Source organism: Cyanistes caeruleus, chromosome 11 (assembly GCF_971803275.1).
Source record: "Cyanistes caeruleus chromosome 11, bCyaCae1.hap1.1, whole genome shotgun sequence".
NCBI lineage: Eukaryota > Metazoa > Chordata > Aves > Passeriformes > Paridae > Cyanistes > Cyanistes caeruleus.
In genome coordinates this window covers 22,069,770-22,090,654 of record NC_141711.1, presented here as the reverse complement: position 1 = coordinate 22,090,654, position 20,885 = coordinate 22,069,770, and the positions used below count along the sequence as shown (strand labels likewise).

General features: G+C 50.7%; 1 protein-coding gene across 1 annotated transcript in view; it reads right to left on the bottom strand.

Moving 5' to 3' along the window:
* WNT7A (Wnt family member 7A) overlaps window positions 1-1,953 on the bottom strand; it is a 36,309-nt gene extending 34,356 nt beyond the window's left edge. The window contains exons 1-2 of the mRNA XM_086845195.1: window positions 1,185-1,953; window positions 76-302 (exon numbers count right to left, since the gene is read on the bottom strand). Coding sequence (XP_086701321.1) covers window positions 76-302; window positions 1,185-1,255 — 298 coding nt within the window. The 5' untranslated portion in view covers window positions 1,256-1,953. The remainder of the gene's footprint in view (window positions 1-75; window positions 303-1,184) is intronic.
* Between the last annotated feature and the right edge of the window lie 18,932 nt (window positions 1,954-20,885).

The following is a 20,885-nucleotide window of genomic DNA, read 5'->3' as shown; positions in this document are numbered from 1 at the left end:
CTGCCCCGGCCCGCAGCCGTGCCCGTGCCACCCCCGGTACCCCGCAGGGCCGGCAGCAGGGCCGGGAGCACGTACCCACTTTGAGCTCCTTGCCGAAGACCGTCCGCTCGCCCAGGGCCGAGCAGTTCCAGCGCCCGTTGCGGAACTGGAACTGGCACTCGTTGATGCCCATCTGGGACCCTTCCCCGATGACAATGATCGCGTCGGGCCTGCTCTGGCAGATCGCCCGCTGCCGGGGGGCGAGCCCCGGGATCTTGTTACAGATGATGCTGGCTCCCAGGGCCACCACAGAGGAGAAACCCCTGCAACGAGAAGACACCGGCGGTGGCTGAGGGGAGGCAGGTCCCGGAGGCAGAGCAGCACTCGCTGCCTTCCCGTGCGGCGGCTCCGGCGCTGGCAGGTGCCCCGGATAGCGCCCGCCTTTCCCCTGTCGCTTCCCTCTCCCTGTCCCTCTCTCCAAGCCGAGCTTGAGTTAAGCAGCGCGTGGGCTCCTGCCAAAACAGGACCGAACTTCCTCCTTGGAGAAGTAAAACGCATGCAGCGGCACTGCCTGCCCAGGCCAAGCACAGGCAGCGGGCTGGGAGGGTTTTCCCAAACCTGCCCAACAGTTAGAGGAGAGAGGGAGGCAGGGAGGGAGGGATGGATGGGGACAACCCACGCTCCCTGCCCAGGGGCCGCGCCGCCTCCTCCCGCACGCAGCGCACCTGGCCGGAGATGCTGCGAGTCCGGAGCGCCGCCGCCCTCCCTGCGCCCTCCCGGGACGGGCGGCGTTGTCTCCGCTGCTGTCTCCCCGGGCGGCAGCGGCCGAGGGATGTCCCTGCGGGAGGCGCGGGCAGACACGGGGCAGGGAGCGGCCGGGACATCCCGCACCGGGCCCGCCGGCCGGGCTGGCGAAGGGCTGGCTGCGCGGGGATCGCCTGGGTGTCCCTTCCCGACAGGGACTGCATCCCAGCCGCCGCCTTTACCGGCGGGCACTTTACCTGTCTTTTGAGACATAATCTTGATCTCCACCATCATCACTTTTAGTTTCTTTTTTTTTTTTTTTCTTTTTTTTTTCTTTTTTTTTCTTTTTTTTTTTTTTTTTTTTGAGCCTTCCCGAGTTAAATAATAACAGGTCTGGGCAGGTTGTGCTGAGCGCAAGAGAGAGCGCGATTGTTATAGAAGAAAGAAAAAAAGTTACTTACCCGATCTTGATATACACAATCCCCAGGCTCAGGAAGATGTGGAAGATCCAGCGCCTTGTTTTCCTGTTCATATTCCTAGCTTGCCGTGCCTCAGACCAACACGCGAAACGATGCCCGGCGCGCTCGGGGCCGGGGCCGCTCCGTCCCTGGCGGTCACGGCCGCCCGGCCGAGCGGGGCAGCCCCCGCCGCGCCCCGCGGCTCCGCGCCGAGCCCCCGCCGCCTCTCAGCATGGCCCCGCCGGGGCTCCGCTCCGCCCGCGCTGCCGGCCCCGCTCCGCCCGCGGCCGCTGTCCGGGGAGTGCGGGGCTGGACGGGCTGGACGGGCTGCGGGGTCCTGCGAGCGTCAGCCGCGTCCCCACCTTCAGTGTCAATTGGCTCTCTCTCTTCTTCACACCCCCCCCCCCCCTTTTCTTTTTTTCTCTCTCTTTCTCTCTTTTTCAGATACTTGGGCGTGTTCTCCAAAGGAGGGAGTTGTCCAGCCGGGTGGGGTAAAGCGAGGCGGGGAGGTGGGCAGGAGGGGAACCACGAAGGGCAGACGGATCACCTGCCTGCAGGCAGGCTCAGTGCGATCCTCCTCCTGCGGGCACGGCCCGGGGGAACGCGGCGGGGGCTCCGGGGGGTGTCGCCGGGGGACGCCCCCGGGGCTGGCCCCGGCCCGCCGGGCGGCATTGGGGGCCTGCACCCCGCGCAGCTCCGCGCCGGCAGCGGGGCCACAGCTTTGAGTCCGCGCTCGCCGCCCGCTCGCCGGGGCCGCTCAGCACCTGGGGCCGGTTTTATGCGTTTGTCCCGACGCTCCTCCCCCCGGTCTGCCTCCCGCGTGTCGCGGGCTGTCCCGCAGCCTCCCGGTCCCCGCGCCGAGATGAGCCCCGGGCGGCTGCGGCACCCCCGGAGCGCCGCCCGGCCCGCATCGGGGGGAGAGGCGGCACCGGCAGGTGCGGACGGGGCCAGGAGGGAGCCCCGTGTGTCCGCAGCGAGCTCCCCGCCGGTTTTGTGGCCGGTCCTTCCAGTGACAGGGCAGGGCTCGGTGCCGTGGCAGTGGGCTCACGTCGATGTCCGCGCTCCAAGCCCACTCCGGGGCCGGCCTGGGGGCTGCGGCCGCCCGGGAGCTCCGCGGAGCCGCCTGCCTGCGGCGGGGGGGCCGGGCCGGCCGGGAGGAGGATCCCGGCTCCTCGTTGCGGGAATTTACACGGATATGGTGACTTATTTTATTATCCACTTAAAATATTTCAAACAGGGAGGTTACCTAAATGATAACAGGGGTGTGGTGAGGGAATTGTTCTGCTGATAATGTTTTTCTGAAAACAAAAGCATTGATGACAGGATCCCTCAGGGTCCCTCGGAGGAGCCGGGTCAGATCCCCCCGAGGAGCCGGCCTGGAGCCCCTCTCGCGGGGCAGCGGCCGCGTCTTCCCCGCTCTCCCGAACCACCCCAGGGAGGTCCAAGCGAGGCGCAGCCGGTCCGGGGGATGGGCCAGGTCCGTTCCTGCCGAGTTCCCGGGACAGGGAAGGGGTGTCCCAACCCAGCTCTCCATCGCTCTGCGTTCCCAGGTGCGGCGGACGATTCCCATCACCTTGGTGCACCGCAGCCCCTCCGTGCGGCCGGGCCGTGCTCCCCACGGAGGCCCAGAGCCAGCGGGCGGCCCGAACCCGGCCCGGAGCGAAATGAGGGGGGTTCGGAGAGTGCGAGGTTCGGAGAGTGCGGGGTGTAGGGCGCAGCATTTTGGGGGGCTCAGGTGAGGGGTGAGGGGTTCGGGCTCGGTTCGGGTGCGGGGGAGCCCCGAGGCACACGGGCAGCGCCCGCCGCAACCTCTTTGTCAGAGCGGCACCTGGCGGCAACGGGCGGAACTGCAGGGTGGGCAGGGGGGAGAGGAAACGGGAGAGGGAGAGAGGGAAAGGGGGAAAGGGAGAGCAGGAGAGAGGGAAAGGGGGAAAGGGAGAACAGGAGAGAGGGAAAGGGGGAAAGGGAGAGCAGGAGAGAGGGAAAGGGGGAAAGGGAGAGCAGGAGAGAGGGAAAGGGGGAAAGGGAGAGCAGGAGAGAGGGAAAGGGGGAAAGGGAGAGCAGGAGAGAGGGAAAGGGGGAAAGGGAGAGCAGGAGAGAGGGAAAGGGGGAAAGGGAGAGCAGGAGAGAGGGAAAGGGGGAAAGGGAGAGCAGGAGAGAGGGAAAGGGGGAAAGGGAGAGCAGGAGAGAGGGAAAGGGGGAAAGGGAGAGCAGGAGAGAGGGAAAGGGGGAAAGGGAGAGCAGGAGAGAGGGAAAGGGGGAAAGGGAGAGCAGGAGAGAGGGAAAGGGGGAAAGGGAGAGCAGGAGAGAGGGAAGGGGAAAGGGAGAGCAGGAGAGAGGGAAAGGGGGAAAGGGAGAGCAGGAGAGAGGGAAAGGGGAAAAGGGAGAGCAGGAGAGAGGGAAAGGGGAAACGGGAGAGGGAGAGAGAGAGAGGGAAAGGGGGAAAGGGAGAGCAGGAGAGAGGGAAAGGGGAAAAGGGGAAAAGGGAGAGCAGGAGAGAGGGAAAGGGGGAAAGGGAGAACAGGAGAGAGGGAAAGGGGAAAAGGGAGAGCAGGAGAGAGGGAAAGGGGAAAAGGGAGAGCAGGAGAGAGGGAAAGGGGGAAAGGGGGAAAGGGAGAGCAGGAGAGAGGGAAAGGGGGAGAGAAGAGATGGAGGTGGAAGGGTGCGGGGAGAGGAGAGAAATGAAAAGAGAGAGGGGAGAAAGGAAGAGGGAAGATATGAAAAGGGATAGAAGGGGAGAGGATGGAGAGGGCAGGGTGGGCAGAGAGGGGGAGACCAGGCAGCAGCGGGAAGCTCTCGGCACCTCCATGGCATTTGGGGCGGTGGGAGCAGCTGGCCCGAGGCTTTTGCAGCCTCCAGTGCAATAAAGGCTCCAAGTCCTGGAGCACAGCCAGCACCAGGGATAAAGGGATGGGCCAGAGCTCATCGGTGCGAGTAGAGGCCAGCAGGTATGGATGAGAACAAATTCAAGGTTGAAGCAGGTCCTCTTTGGGTGGCGAGATCCCCCAGCAGGGTGAAGTGCCATTAGGAGGCAGCAGAAGGGCAGCAGGGAACACCCTGTGGTGCTGACAGAGCTGTGCTACAGTCCCATGCCACGAGCAGGGCAGCAGGGATGGCTGGGCCACAGCCAGAGCTTCAGGAATTTGGGAGAGCTGCCCTGCCCACACACCACAAGCTCCTCCAGCAAACATATCCACAGCTTTCTATGCTTCATTTTTCGTTTTTTTTTTTTATTTTTTTATTTTTATTTCTGATTCTGAAGCTAGTGATGATCGGTATAATTCAGCCTCAGCACAGCACATGGCTATGGGACAGATCAAAGGTGAGCAAACTGTTGTCCTGGGGTTCAGAAAGAGTGGAAAATGGCAAACCTTCCTGAGAAAATAACTTACTGGATAATCAATGACTTTCTCTTACGCTGTTCATTCCTAAAAATGTTGTGACCTAGATGCATTTGAAGCATACATAAAATAACATTCCTGTGCAGATTACAGGAGGTAGTTTGGCTTGTTTGGCAAAGTTTCTTGGGCTTTTTAGTCACTTTCAAAATGCTGTAGACCTTAAATCATTCTTTCAACCATGATGTCTTTTAAGTGGTCTGTAGTAACTAATCATTACCTACCATTACAGGGTCTGCATATCCAGCTTCCTTTTTTACACTGTCTTCATATTTATTACTTATAATAGAGTTTAATATCTGCATAATATTCATATATCAAATATCACAATACGAGGCATTGTGATAAAAGATTCTACTTCTCTTTAGAGAAGAGTAATAAGTTACAGGCAAGTTTGTAAATTAACACAAAACTTAGAACAACAATTAGAGATTAATGACAGAACAGTAGTAATCAGGAAATTGCCTGTGGCAAGAGAAATTAACTCAAAACCATGGTCTTAAAAGGATTTAAGAGAAATCCCAGAGCTCGTGGCAGGAGGAGGTTTGGCTTTGCTGCTCCTCCCAGCGCCTAAAGGGGAAGGCTAGAGGGGACTTTCCACAAGGGTCAGGGGTGACAGGACTGGGGAGAAAGGCCTTAAGCTGAAGTAGGACAGGTTCAGATGGGATTTTGGGAGGAAATTCCTTCCTGTAAGAGTGGTGAGGCCCTGGCACAGGTGCTCAGAGTAGCCGTGGCTGCCCCTGGATCCCTGGAAGTGTCCAAGGTCAGGCTGGACAGGGCTTGGAGCAACCTGGGACAGTGGAAGGTGTCCCTGCCATGGCAGGGGTGGCACTGGATGGGCTTTGAGGTTCCCTCCCACCCAAACCATTCCATGACTCCATGATTCCCTGGTGCCTGGCAGTTTCTGATTATGACCAGAGCCATGGGGCTCTCCTGCCTCTCCTGAGATGCTCAGTGCTGTGACAAACACACCCCAAGCAGAGCAAATAGTTTTATTCCAGATACAATCTCTCTGCTCTCACCTTTTACTACCCACATCTTTATTTAGAAGCAGCAACTTTCTTCTGAACAAAGCCTGGGCCCAAGCTGCACCCTAGAGCCATCCATCACTTGTTGCCACAATGGTGTTTCTATTGTTAATTGTTTGTCAGGGCAGCTTTTTGGGGTTAGACAGTGCAGTGATTTAGTGTGGCAGCTAATCAGCTCTCAAAATGTATTCTCAAAATAAATTAGATTATGAAAAAAAAAAAAAAAAAAAAAAAAAAAGCTTGAAAAGTCTCTTGGTGATACAATCCTTTGGGACTGCTGAGCTCCCTCCCATCTGAGTCCAGGAGCTGCAGAGGTTCAGTGCTGCTCTGCTCCCAGCATGGACATGGAACTGGGTGAGGAGGCTTGCACAGCCCATGCTGCTCAGTGTGTGGTTCTGGTCAGAGTTATTAATGGCTCATTTTTCATAAGCATAAAGAAATACAAGAAACATGAAAAAGAAGGGCTGCCTGTCTTTTTTCTTTTTCTTTTTTTCTTTTAAGATGGGCTCTGATAACAGGAATTCACAAGGGAAAATGTGGTTAAAAGCCCAATTTGTAACTAGATCCTAGATGCACATATCATCAATACTCCAACTCTGGCTCCCTTTTATCAGGCTAATCATAGCTGCACTGTTTTGTTGTCAAAACATCTCCTGTAGAAGTCAGACCAGAGAGTCCTTTCAGTAGCAAAAATGTGAGGTTAATATACCAACCCTCCCTGTATTAAGAATCTCCTGCCTCCTAAAAGTGCATGGAAAAAAAGATACAATAAATAAATAAATTACATTTACAAAGCCAGGTAATTTCCTGGGCTCTTCTCAGCTCGCTCCTGATATATCCTACCATCAGCAGCCACAGTGACTCCTCAGTTTCCAGCTGTACCCGTGGAGAAGGAGCAATGAAGAGGCTGCAGAACTGCTCCCTCGGTGAATTCCACGAGGGGCAGAGCCAGGCACGGTGAATTCGCCTGCCCTGCCTGCAGGACTCACTACAGCACCTTCCCTGCTGTGTTTGGGATCCTCATGGCAATACAAAGGTGCCACATGCCCTGTCGTGATTGATCACCTTCCAATCAATTGATTTGGTGACACAAACCCTGGCGAGCTCAGGCCAGCAGTCAGAGAGCCCAGGACAGTGTGACACCCCTGAGAGGGCAGCTCTGACCCCCAGTCCCACCCAGGGGAGCTCCAGGAGGGCCCCCGAGCCAGGCACAGGGACACACCACAGTTAATACAGCCAGGGAGAGGAAGGAGTTTGGGAAAGCACAGGTGCCTGGGACCTAAATACCTGCAGCTTCATCTAATTAGCAACTGATGGGCTCAGACGGTTGTGAGTGTGTGTGATGAGGAGGGGGATGGATGATCAGAAGCCAGTAGAAGATTTGGGATGAGGAAAGAGGTGCTCTGGTTGGAGCATTTAGGGTTTTACTGGCTGTTGAGTGGTGCAAGGCTGTGTCTGTGTGAGCACCAAGCAGGCTCTCCTCTGCCACAGCCTCCAATGCATCTCATGGCTTTTGGAGCTGGGCGTGGCCTCAGAAGCTCCTGAAAACATTGTCTGTGAGTCCAGGGTTTCCCTGGGTTTGAGTTTGCTCAGACTTTTTAATCCAAGTACAGATAAAGGAATACTTTACATCCAAACCAATGTAATGGGTTGTGAAACTGCTCCAAACCTGAGCTTCTGAGCTCCATCCAGCCTGGTTTGTCAGGCAGGATCATATGATTCTGTCTGAGAGCTGAGGATGTCTGTATGAAGACATGACCATCAATTCTAAAAACCAAGGTTAAAAACCACAGGAGAACCTGGAAGTTGTTCCTGTGCTGTTCTGCCAATCCCTCCATCTGTCCCTGTGCTGTCTCTGGGGCAGCTGTGGCTGCACTGAGTGGTTTCCCTGGCTCCTGTGGCACACCCAGGCTCAGCCTGGGCTGGTGCTGGGGCTGGATCCCGAACTGGGATTCGGGTTGGGATCAGCCCTGCTGCCCTGTAGGCTGTGCCCCCCTCCCCTGGTACCCTGGAGTGCCTGGAGTTTGGACCCTGCCTTGCTGCACACACCAGGGAAGGAGCTAATAATTAATACCTGTGAAAAAAATTTTCCCTCCAACAATAATACTCAACATCAGTAGCAGAATTGGAGAGATAAATCTCTTTTTGCCATTCATTTGGTCTGCACTGTCTGTTCTCTCAAGCAATGTGCAAGTGTCACCAGGTGCCCACTGCAAGTTGCTCAGTGACTTCCCTATCTACAGGGGCTCAATTATTTCTTTTTGTTTACCCTTTATTCCCTGACAGGCATAAACACAGCTATTTGTTCACAGGGATGCTGTTCATCCAGACTTTTTTTAATAATTCATTTCCTGCACAGCTGCTCTGGGAGACTTTCCCGATTCCACCCCATAATGTGCTACTTGTTGCAAACACACAGGGGAATATGTGGTATTTGCAAAAAAAAATTATATTCCTTCATTATCACAGCATGCACTTAGACAAATGCTATTTTTGCTTTTTTTTTTTAAATTTTTTTAAAAAAAGACATGACATTTCCTTTACATATTTATTAATGGACATAAGAGGTGAAAAGATGAACTGTCAAAGCAGATTATTCATTGCCAAAGAAAGGTCTTAAACACTGTGGATCTGGTCCAGAAAACAAGATATGGTCTTCCAGGCAGTGTAAGAACCAGAGAGTTGTGGATGCTGTTAAAAGAAGGTTCTAAAGCCATCAGGATCTCCCCAAGGCTACAGGGAGGTGGAGCAGCAAGAGCATGTGTGGAGGGAAGGGAGCTGGGCTGCCAAACTGGATGTGGATGGGCATACTTGCTGCCTGTGGCCAGCTGGGCTTGGCACTGAAGTCCTGCCAGGAGCCTTTAGGTGATGAAACCTGCTGGGAACCAGGCACTGGCCATGGGAAAAGCTGAGCTATGGCAGCTGCTCCAGCATGGGGGCAGTGGGTGAGGAGGAGGAGGCAGAACTGTGCTGGACACTGGGCACTACAGAGCTGGACCCTGGGCACTGCAGCACCCTGAGCTGCTCCTGGCTGGACCCTGAGCTGCTCCTTGCTGACCAGACTGGCTGGGTGATGTGCCCAGCATGTGTGGCTGGGTGGGGACCAGCCTGGACAACAAGGGTGGTGTCCATTCCCTGGCCATGGCAGGGAGGAGTCACGCAGCCCTGTGTGGAAGGGGTAACAAATAGCATGAGGAAATCATGTGGAGAGGAGGGGAAGCAAACTCATGTTCATGGCAGGAAGGAGAGAAAGGGTGGAGAAAGTGGAATGATGGGGAGGAGGGCACAGAAAGACACAGGTCCACTTTGTGTGGTGATGAAGCCTGACCTTACAAATCTGACAATCAGCAGAAGACATTTTGAGACTGTGACTAGATTAATATCTCTATATAACTATAATTAAAATGACAGAACTCAAACCCCATCTTTTTCCAAAACAAAACTTCCCTTTTGCATCTGTTCAAAGATTTGAAATGCACTTTTACAAGGCTGATGTCAAATGTCAATAGAAATGCACGAGGCCATGGTGATATCATGGTGCGAGAGAGTCACGAGCAAGGCACGTAAACTTTATGAAATACTGTCTTTTTTTTCCCTTCCGTTTTGGCCATTGCCTAAACTGGAACCATAAAGCTCATCTTAAAATAGCACTGCAGGTTAAAAACAAAAAGGGAAAAGTACTGAACTGAATTTTGTCTTCCAGCCAAGTTTGTTCAAACAGACTTTGCTAATAGGAGAGCTTTGGGGCAATTCTGTGAACCCTGTGAAAGTGACTTGTGTTGCAGATATCAGGGCTCCTATCAAAAATTTCCCATCTCCTTGCAAAGCTGGGAACATTTCCCTATCTACCTGTTCAGAGATAAATTTTATGTCCAGATAAAGGGTAAAATAGTCTTGCATTCCACATTCAGTCTTAAATGATGTAAAAAGCATTAACTGATCTGTCAAAAATGCCTTTGTGGAAAACACGTGACTGAGCTGATTCCTGGTTTTGGAGAGGCTGCCTTTACAGACACTTCCAGCACTTCAGGTACCATGGGCCTGGTCTCTTCAGCCATGCAGACACATGTTTCCAAACTCTGGAGTGAATTCTTCAGGGATTTGTAACAGCAGTGAGCTATGGGATGGAGCAGGGTGTGGAAGGACAAGAGGGAAATCAAGGGCCTTTTAATACATTTGATACATCTTAAAGAAAGGAGATGCTAAAGTATGTTAATGAAGGGGAAACTGCAGAATTCAAGGTTAAATAGGAAGAGCTAAGCATAATTAGAATTAAAAGGGATGAAGGAAGGATGAAAGACAGTGAGATGTCAGGGAGATGCTGTTGGAAGGGAGAACAGAACAGCATCCTACTGGAGACATGAGGAAAACCAGTCAGCTCGTATTTCCTGGGAGAGCCAGGGAGCCAGGACAGAGCCATGAGTGAGAAATTGCATCAGACAGAGTTGAAGATACATTTCTTCAGATTCAGCTGTATCTTGCAGCTGCACAGTTGGAAAGGGAACGGTACAGAGGCAGAAAGAATGAATTTTCTGCTGTGTTAAAAACTCCAGGGAGATAAAAAGCAGTGAAATTCAGTCAGTAGGCCAGGCTCTGGAAGAACAGGATAGACTGGACTGAAATGAAGCTTGAAAGCAAATGAGCAATTTTCAAATTGTGAAAAGGACAGGGAGGAGAGGTCTGCAAACAGAGGAGGATAGGAAAACTAATTGAATTATCTGAATGAGCAGTGAGCAGAACACACGGCACATCACAATTTGCACAGCAGAGAGGTGAGGAAGAGCAGTGCTAAGAGCAGAACATTGCAGATTAACCATTTCAGAGCGCCTGAGAGAGCCAAACAGGAGCTGAGCTCAGCTGAAGGAGTGAGGAGATGCCAATGGGAGGAACTGGTTGGGTTCTCACACCTGAGAGCATCAAGACTGTGTGTGGGAATCTGGGAGGAGAAGGAAGAGCCTTGGATCAAGCGCAGAGGAGGATGGGGAGAGGCTGGGCAGGAGCAGGGGCTTGGAATCAGCAGGAACAGTGGGGATCCCCAACCATCTGCACCATGTCTGCTCCTGATCCAGACAACTCAGAGAAAGGAAGGTGCTGGGAAGAGGAGGAGAGCACAGGTGAGGTCCTGAGAGCTGCAGGAGCTGTGGGTGCCTGGGCGAGTACGCAGAGTCCGTGAGCAGCCGGGAGGGGAGAGAGGAGGAGGAGTGGTGGCACTGGAGGGCTGGAGGAGGAGAGGGGCAGAGGAGTGGGACCCCGGCAGGACAGAGACACAACCCAGAGCCAGCAGAGGAAGGGATGAGGAGCATGGTGGGGGAAGGATAGGCTTGACACAGAAAATGGAAGGGCCCAAGGAAGATAAGAGTGCCAGTGCTGGATGGACAGAGGGTGAGGTCAGAGCCACGGCAGACGGGTACAAAATCACAAAACAAGAGGCAACTCCTGCCTGTGGCTTCCAGGTACAGCTCTTGGCTGCCTGCAAGCAGCAGTGATTGATTACAGAATTAGGCTACTGCTATTTTGGCCCTGTGACTTCAGATGCTGTAATCTGAGGCTGCTGTGAGCTTATCCTTGCAGCAAGGATAACTCTTGAGGCATAGGGATGCGTTTAGGGGAGACACATCAGAAAGCTTTTCCCCAAACTGCGTTTGTAATCCTGCCACTCCTCTCATCAATCACCAGGCGAGCACAAAACTGGTGTTGTGCTTCCTGCTGGAGTGTTGTGAATTTTCAAAGGCAAAGTGCACTATTGTTTGATAGCCAATTATTCACTGGCATTGATAAACAGGCTCTGCCCGCGATTACTGCAGCAATTACTCACTCTCCTAATTTAGACATGAGGAAAAATTAATTCAAGCTTCCAGTTGATCATTTATATCTTTAGCTTTTGTAATACACATCACAGCACACTGAAAACGACTCCACCATAAAGGAAACTGATCTGTCCAAACTGATAAGGTGTTTTACTCTCATTCTGTCACTGAGGGAGGCATGACTGAATCCAAGCTGAAGGGCTGTGGCTGAAGGTGGGGTTTTTTGATGTTTTGGGCACATAAAAGTATGAAAATAATTTTGTTAAATCTTAAATTGAATACAGAAGGGAAGGATGTTCCTGCAGTCAGAAGGGAGCTCTGTGTACAGCTAAGCAAGCAAATAAAGCAGTAGGATGTTTAAGTGGTTTGACCTCATCCTGCCCCCAGGCCACCCTTCAAGGTCTGACAGACCAGGCTCCAGCCAGCAGACATCCCAGACGTTCAGGGGAGGCTGCTGGGGAGAAACCAGAGTGCTGGCAGACCAGCTTGGGATGAAGTGGAACTGGCAGAGGCACATAAAGCTGTTAACAGGCTCAGCAATGGTGAATTGCAACCATCTACTTATTCCTTCTAATAATTCAGGAGCTGCGAAATAGAAAGGTATCTACATCCTGCTAGAGCAGGGAAATGATTTTACTCATTTTCTTGTTATTATTAAAGTTCCTGAGCAGCTCACAAGAGGCACAAGAACGCTGTGGTAGCTGTGAGCCTGAGGGAAGGAGCAGACCTGGGAAGTGCCTTCTCCAGCTCCTCTGTGGCCATGCTGTGATTTCACTTTCCTGGCTGCTGGCAGGGGTTTGATATCAGGGAGAGGAGCAGGAGGAGCCTTTCCTTGGGACACGGCTGGCAGCACATCCCTGCCCAGCTGTGTGCCAGCTGGAGCCTCTGCCCTGAGAGTGTGCAGGGGCAGGTGATGCCTGGTGCTCCGAGGGCAGCAGCCTTTGTCTCTGCAGCGAGCACGCCTTGCTGCAGTTTCGTTCCCCAGCCCCAGGTGCTGTCACTGAAGAGGACTTCCCTGTTTGGGTGCAGGGCACAGCCTGAGTGACCCCAGGTGTGTTTTTTCAGCTCTCCCCCTGGGAAGTGCCTGTGCCAGGCAGCATTCCCAGAGGAATGCCAGCACTTTCTCCAGCCTTGGGGGCAGATGGGGTGAAGCACAGACAAGGCTGTGGCACCTCTGCTGCTCAAAACACACTGAGTGTAAAACTGAAAGGCCACAAAATATCGTCACTTCCCAATATCTGTCCCGACTGCCAGAGTGGTAGCTTGGAGCATTCAGCATAGGCAAGCCAGTCTGAGCACAAGATTGGCTCAATCATGACCATGAGAAGATTGTTTCCCTTGGGAACCAGAGCTGGGCCTTCCCTCACTGCTGCTCCAGCACAGAGATGTTTGGTGGGCAGCAGCTCGCTGTGGGCAGCCTGGCAGGTGCTGCAGGGGCTGGAAGTGCTGCTGCCCCTGCCCAGCTCTGTGGGGGCCCAGGTCCCGTCCCCCTCGCTGCCACCGTGACTCTGCCCATCCTTGGGACACCTGAAGCTCCTGGGAGTGGTTTGAGAGCCAGGCAAGCAGAGCTCTCCTGCCTCCTCAGGACGCACTCCTGCTCCTGTGCCCCAGCCACGCAGGGTGGGCTGGGGAGGAGAGGACACTGCTTTGGGAATGTGCCCTGGCCAAATCCTTCCACGGGCTGGGGGTGAGCACAGCACTGCCCACAGGAGCTGCTGGCTGTGAGCCCTGTGCCTGCACATGGCACAGCCATGGGAAATACACGCCAGAGGTGCAGGCAGACTGCAGCACCCCGAGATTCCCGGCCCTGGTGCTGGCTCCAGGTGTGCCCAGACACAAAGCACTGGTCCTGATGTTATAACTGGGCTGATCAGAGAGAAAAGAGAAAACTATCAGAGCTCATCTTATCTCAGACAATCATGCACGCTCAGGAACTGTGTAATTCAGTTGCCTTGCTTAGCCAAAAGTTAAAGAGTTTCTAAAGTTTATTTCCTGTCTTTATAGCAACTGTCTGGCCCTTTATTTATTTTCACTGAAAGCTACTGGTGTGCTAAAAATAATTTTTGGAGCAATTCTTGCAGCAGATTGTATAACAATCACAGGCTGAAGTCAGAGCAGTTGGGAAGTGAGGGATGCCTCCCTGAGCAATCTCTTCTCATGAACTCCCATCATTTTTATTTTTAAGCTTTGTGCTATAGCATTTTGTGTCCCTCACCACCGAGAAGAGCTGACGGCTCACATTGTTGTTACCTTGAAAGGGCAGTTATCATGGCTAATCCACCCTCCAAGGTTTTTCCTCAGGATAATTATTGTTTTGGTGATTCATCTTGCAGACCCTGCCCTTCCTTATTCGCACAAAATATCCTACTCCCTGCAATATTTCTGGGTCAGGCTCGTGCCACACATGTGATTTCCTCTTGGGCATGCAAACAAGACAAGATGGATTTAAAGGTCAGCCAGCACCGGGCTGGCCACCCTCGGCTCTGCCCCACGTGTCACCTGTGGGGACATTGTCACATGGGAAAGGTTTGGGGCTGGATGGGCACAGGGTGGTCAGTAAAGATCACTCGTGTGGGGTGGGGGGACAGTGCCTCTGTTGTGCTAGAAAATTTCACCACTCCTGCCTTTAGTGGAAAACATTATCACCAGCACATCCTGGCATGTAATTTGGCCTCATTTATTATCGTCGAGTGTTGGCTTAATGCTTATGGTGCATTTCTAAAGCACTTAGAGAGGGTTGTGGTTTTTCAAGGAAGCATAACTCATGGAGGACAGTGGAGCGAGAATCCTGAAAGTTTTTGGCAGTCAAATTTTACTGAACATGAAAAACGTAACCTGGGCAGGCTTTAGCATGATCTCTCCATGGCCCAGAGGCCACGGGGAAGGGAGTATGCCCAGCAGGCAGGATTACCTCCTGGGAGAGCTGGGCTCTGCTTTTCCTGCCAGCGTGCTTGTCCGGGGCTGTCTGTGCATCCTGTGCTCCCCACCAGGCACATGGTTTGGCTTCCAACTCAGCATGCAGAAACAGGATGAAACCCAGAGATGGCACCAAAAGGTGGATCAGCTTAGATTTGGGTTTCTTTGGGAGCTTTTCCCCCCACTTTCACTTTGGTGTTTGTGCTAGAGGGGTGGGCTCAGCTCACAGCTTCTCTGGCTCTCCCTGATGGCGTGACACAGGAGGAAAGGAGGAGCATCGTCACAGGGAGCAAGTTTTCCCCAGACTGGACTGGACTGGACTGGACTGGACTGGATTGGATTGGATTGGATTGGATTGACCACCTGCACCTGGTGAACTGGCAGTGTTTTAAGGTTCCCAGGGCAGTACAGGCACAGCTCCTGCTGTGACCCTGTCACACACAGGTGGAGCACAACGCCCATCTCCAAACACAGGAGGATCACTTTTGGTGAAGGCACAGCAGCCAGCACAGCCAGAGCTGACACACACTGAAGAAACCTGCCCAGGTACCAGCCAGAAGAGGCTGGGAGCACAGTCTGAGCAACTGTCCTGCAGCCACTGCCTGCCAGCAAACAAGGGCAGGGACAGCCCCAGTCTGCCCTGTTGACCAGAGGCAGCTCACAGGCTCCTCACGGGCCAGGAGCAGCACCTGCTGATGTTCCTGACTGATGGAACAGTTCTTAAGACCAAACTGATTTTATACATGATGGTAGTCTCACAACGCCCCCCTGCATGGTACATAGCTGTGACCTGTTTCCTGAGAAAAAACACAAAATGGAATATTCTAGTGGCTTTTACTTTGAAGAAGTTAACATAAACCATGACCACACTGATTTGTTTTGAAAACTCTCCCAGCAGCCAACACTTACATTTACAGTTTCTTTACATGTGTAATACCAACAGCTCAGAGAACTGGGGCTGTAGTGGCAGAACAGATTCAATCTGCTGCTGCTCTTTTGAGTCTTAAATGCTTTGAATTGGCTTCACCATGTCTAAAATCATATTTTTTAAAATTTTCTTTTCCTGGAACAAGAGTTCTGAAGCAACACTTCTGAGAGCAGCTACCTGGGCAGGGAAAGCTAGTTACAATGCCTAAAGTATCAAAATCACTTTTATTTGGGTAAACAGTGCTGAAACACCATTGTACAGGTACACCTTAAAAAGATTTGCTTGGGATTTTATTGTTGTACAAGGAAAATACCCACTCAAACTACTCAAGAAGTAACAGAGCCACTAAATGTGGCCAGTAGAGGATCTAAAAATATGAGGGAGGGTTATATTCACCATGGCTTAGGCAGTAGAGAATATAGAGTTTTGTTCGGTTACTTGCCTCATTTGTAGGTAACAGTTTTCAAAATGCTTGGTTGGAATTGATTGAATTTTGATGAAGCTCCCAAAGATGCATGTTAGAAGCAGCTACCTGAGCATTTCCTGTTAGGTATCAAACCAACATTTCCAAAGCTTTGAATGGAACTGTCACATGAATTTAAAGTGAAAATCTGTGTTAAAAGCTTCACTGGCCATAAGCAGACATGTGGAAAGTCAACGAATCACCTCTGGAAAAAATGGCATTTGTGAGCTATATTCTCAGAAGACTAAAAATAGAACTCCATCTGTTTGTTTTCCTTTATGAAGTGGCCAACTGTAACACTCCCTTACCAGCCCTAAAAAAGAATTTACATAAAAGATGATGACGCAAACTCTTATCTCATGACTGTGTCTCATTAGGTCATCAATAGTGGGCAAGAAATTACTTCACTTTTAAAGTGTCTTTGCCATCTTCCCCGATCGTGAACCAACTCAAGAAAATATTTTGGGGAATTATCTGCACAGCAACCTGTTACCTTATTAGTGCAAATGTGTCAGTGGAAGCTGCAGTAAAATCTGAATTGTTTATCACCTGTAAGGCAGCACTGACATGGAAACCCTCCCATGGGCAGTCATTAACAGAGCTCAGAGCTGCTCTGGCCAAAGGGCAGCCAGGGCGTTCTCCCAGCTTCAAACACTGCTGAACGGAGCTCGTGGACACACAGACCTTTCAGCTCTATTTCATGATGTGTTGTTTTATTTTATTGTAGGAAAAACACTTGTCATGGCTTATCTGTCTGACAATGATCATGTTTGGTGCTGGAAAATGAGCATCCAAACCTGTGCCAGGGCCTCAGCACCCTCACAGGGAGGAATTCCTTCCCAATATCCCATCCAACTCTGCCCTCTGGCAGTGGAAGCCATTCCCTGTGTCCTGTCCCTAGAGCCCTTGTCCCCAGTCCCTCTCCAGCTCTTCTGGAGCCCCTTCAGGCCCTGGGAGGGGTTGTGAACCCCTCTTTCTCCTCTCCAGGTGAGTTCCCCCATCTCTCCCAGGAGCGGCTCCAGGGCAGAGGTGCACAGGAGATGTTTTGTTGTTATCCAGTCACAGAATTTTTTCTAAATCTCAAAGCAGCATTGGACTGTCTTCTGTTGCCAGTTTCGATGGAGAGAGCTGTGTTTGGGTTGGAGAGGGATGACACAGTGATCAGCTCTGTGCTGTTCACCCTGTTCAGTATTGAATTCACCAATCACCACTTTTGATTTGGATTTCTGGTGATTAGTTCTTGAGCACTTGCACTCCCCACCAGTCACCCTAAAAGCAATAAACACAGTTCCAGAGCAGCTTAGATTTGGCTGCTGTCAGAGCTGTACCTCAGTGGAGTCTGAAAATCCCTGGGATATCCCTCTGTGAGCCAACAGTGACATGAATGGGCAGAGAAAGTAGAAAGCTTTGTGTACAGCTGTGCTGCATCTGGATCCAGACATGGGATCTGAGCTTCACAGAAGCACCATGCTGCTCCTAAAACCAAAGGAAAGGGGATAGAAGGGAGTGTAGGATTGTGAGGTGTCCTGTGCAGGGCCAGAATCCTTGTGGATCCCTTCCAGCTCAGGATATTCGGTGATTTTCAGTTCCTACATTTTAAGAGCAGCTGAAAGGAAAACTCTTATGTTGGCCCTGCTTGAAATACAACACTGTGGTCACTGAATGGGATTTGAAGGACTAGCAGTGCAGTGGGTATTTTTTCTTTAAGAAGGTAATCTTGGAATTTCTTGGCCCCATTTCAGAATTTCTGCAACCCAACGGAGTTCACTGAGTCACAGCAATCCAGGGGGAACACAGGTTTTGCCAGGGTTGAAATGTGAAATAGAAAACAGGTATTTTATTAAGAGTAAAAACTTTATAACACACCTCAGAAATATACTTTAAACGCATTGGAGATTTTCATATGGTCTAATTCACTTCACAGTGAATAAACCAACAGCCTGGTCTATGGCAGGTGTCCCTGCCCATGGCAGGGGTGGAACAAGATGACATTTAAAGTCCCTTCCAATGCAAACATTTCTAGGATTCTGTGATATAATTTTTTTTGGTGGTTTTTTTGGTTTTTTTTTCTAAATATAATACATAAAATATTTATATATTTTATGTAATATTTATATATTATATATGTATTTATTTATATTATTGATATTAACTCTTGTATCCCTCAGAGTACTAATACCATCTTTCTCTTCATGGCTAGGGTAAGCAGACATGGCCAAGCTCCTCAAAGCAAACACTTCTGAAAGCCACCAGTCCCCCAGCAAAGCCAGCAGTCTCTGCCCTGAGAGGTCCAGGCTGGTACAGGGCCCCTGAAAAGTGCTCGGGGCATTTCCCAGATCCTCACCTTCCTGCTGCTCACTCAGTCAACAATAAGCCTTTCCTAGCTCTGAGTAGATTAATATTCTAATAATTTTATTTTAAAATATTTTAATTTATAGTATGTCAATATAACTAATAAAGAATACTTAATAATTAGTATCTTAGCTAAGTCTTCTCTTAATTAATGTAATGAGTTAATTGTGTGCTTTATTTCAATCAAGTGTTTGGACAACACCCTTAGGCACAGGGTGGGATTCTGGGGGTCTCCTGTGCAGGTCCAGGAGTAGGACTCAATAATCCACAGGAGTCCTTTCCAGCTTGGGATATTCAAGATTCTGTGAATCATTCTAAGTTCAAAATGAAATCTGGTTCTGAGGTTAAGGGAAGGATTTCTCTGGACTCAGCTGAAGCCAGGTTTAAACACGTCTGTTCCTGTCAAAGGATGGCTCAGTAGAGCTGCTCATTGGCACTGCACCCATTTCAGCTCCCTGCACAAGTTTCACACCCTTCATTGCACATTTGTGTGACAGTAAGCTGAAACTTTTTACCAGCCTCCAACAAGAATCCTATTTCCTGCCTTTGCATCCTTCAGATACTCATGTACTCTGCTCATTTCACACTTCTTAGTTACTCAGGCCTAATGTTCCACCTATTTCACTTATCTGTAGGTTTTTCCACTGGTTGGATGAGGTTTGCTCTAAACTGAGGAAGATCTCCAGTGCTGTCTGTACATCCCTTGCATTCTGTGCATCCTTTTCCTTGCAGCACAGAGAACAAGACAATTGCAGCAGTGCTGGGCAGCTGATGAAGAACCAAGCAGGAATTACATCAGATTCTAAAAACAGTCTCAGCCTTGCTCTCTGTAAAATAAACATCAAGGAAAGGCTTTGGCTGCTCTTTTGGTGTAAGACCCTTCGGTATTTTGTACCAGGTCCTGTTTGAGTCAGGGACAAATTTACTCTTGTAGGAGTTGGGAAGTTCAAATTACACCTCTCCTTTTCCTCCTTAACCCTCCTCATTTTAGGGAGCTACTGCAGAAATCACTTCCAGCTAAGAATCAAGGTTCACAGCAGCATTTTGGGACACTGGGATTGACTGACCACTGCTTGCGCCTTTCCCCTCATTTACACAGAGCTGTTGGGAGTGTACTGAAGGGTGTAAAATACATAAAATGAGGTATACAGGGAGTAGCAAACTCCCTCACCGAACTGGGACTTCCATGACTTGATCATTTTCCTTGCTTTTATGCTGTGCTGGGTTTAACTAACCAGCTTGACATCATCTGTACAGAGTTTGCATGTCAAAGGAGTATTTTCTCAGAAACATTCTCCTGTTTCAGAAAGGACCTTTTCAGTCACCAAAAATACAGGCCTTAGTAGCACTATGAGGCTTGTAATAGGTTTATTTTGAAGATTGCTTTAATACAACAGGCTGGAAGAGAACAGTGTCTGATTTTCCAGCGCCTCTTCACTGGAGTGGTTTTAAGTGTCTGAAACAAGCCAGCCTAAAAATCCAATTCCACTACAACCAATAGAATAAATAAGATTTCTCGTGTTGCAACAACCCACACTGACATCTGATGCCTCCAGTAGCTCCTGCCAGGACTCATCTTTACAGAACGATGAGATTAAATACACAGCTTCCGCTTGGGGTGTGAAGGCCACACCATGCTCTGATGGCTCTAGAATTGTGGGATGTCTATTCTTTTGGGAGGCTCAGCTGAAAGCAATAATCTCAGCTGAACTTGTCTCACTGGGCTCTTGACCAGTGTATGTGAGATTTATTCTCCTCTCTTTCAAGGGTCTTTGTTTTCCCCTTGCATATGTATCAGATATTTTATCTTTTGTCTTGTCAAGCAAAAACATGTCTGCACCTATTAAGAGTCCAGCTTGCTGCTTACCCAGGGACAGAACAAGAAGGGCTTTTTGGCATAAAGATGCCACAGAATCTTTCAGGTTGGAAAAGGGCCTTTAGACAGAATCCAACCATTAGCCCAGCACTGCCAGGATCTAATATCCCATCCATCCCTGCCCTCTGGCAGTGGGAAGCCATTCCCTGTGTCCTGTCCCTCCATCCCTTGTCCCCAGTCCCTCTCCAGCTCTCCTGGAGCCCCTTCAGGCCCTGCAAGGGGCTCTGAGCTCTCCCTGGAGCCTTCTCCTCTCCAGGTGAGCACACCCAGCTCTCCCAGCCCGGCTCCAGAGGGGCTCCAGCCCTGGGAGCAGGTCCAGGGACTCCAGCTCTGGACTCTCTCCAGTAGCTCCACATCCCTCCTGTACTGGAGACTCCAGAGCTGGACACAGTAGAGGGAAACTCCTCCTGCCACGCCCAAGTTCGCAACATAAGGGAGAGAATTTTTAATGCATGAAGTTCCTTTACCATGATTATGGCACAAGGTCCCAGAGCCCCCTGCAAGCACAGGGATGTTTATTAGCAGTAGTTTCTCTTCCAGAAAAAGCCCAGCAGGTCTTGGGTTTCACACTACAGGGAGATCTCAGCACACCTTTCTGCATGGAAGGGCACAGCACATAAATCACTCTCCTGGGATGTGCATTTGGGCTGGGGCTACGCATTCTATTTTTGGAGCAACACTGGAATGTTTCCAAGACCACCATGACACAATCACTGCACTATGGGTGGTAAACAAGTCCCTGCTGCTGCAAGCCTTCCTGCACAGCTCGCTGTGCATTCTTTAACCACTGTTTTTATTACAAGCGTTCCTGCCATGCTGTCACCTGATCCTTGCACCCCTCAGAATACACACATGGAAAAGATAAACCAACCCTGAGCCTCACTGAGCAGATGCCATCCACTGAGTGGAATCCACAGACAGATCAAGGTGAGAAAT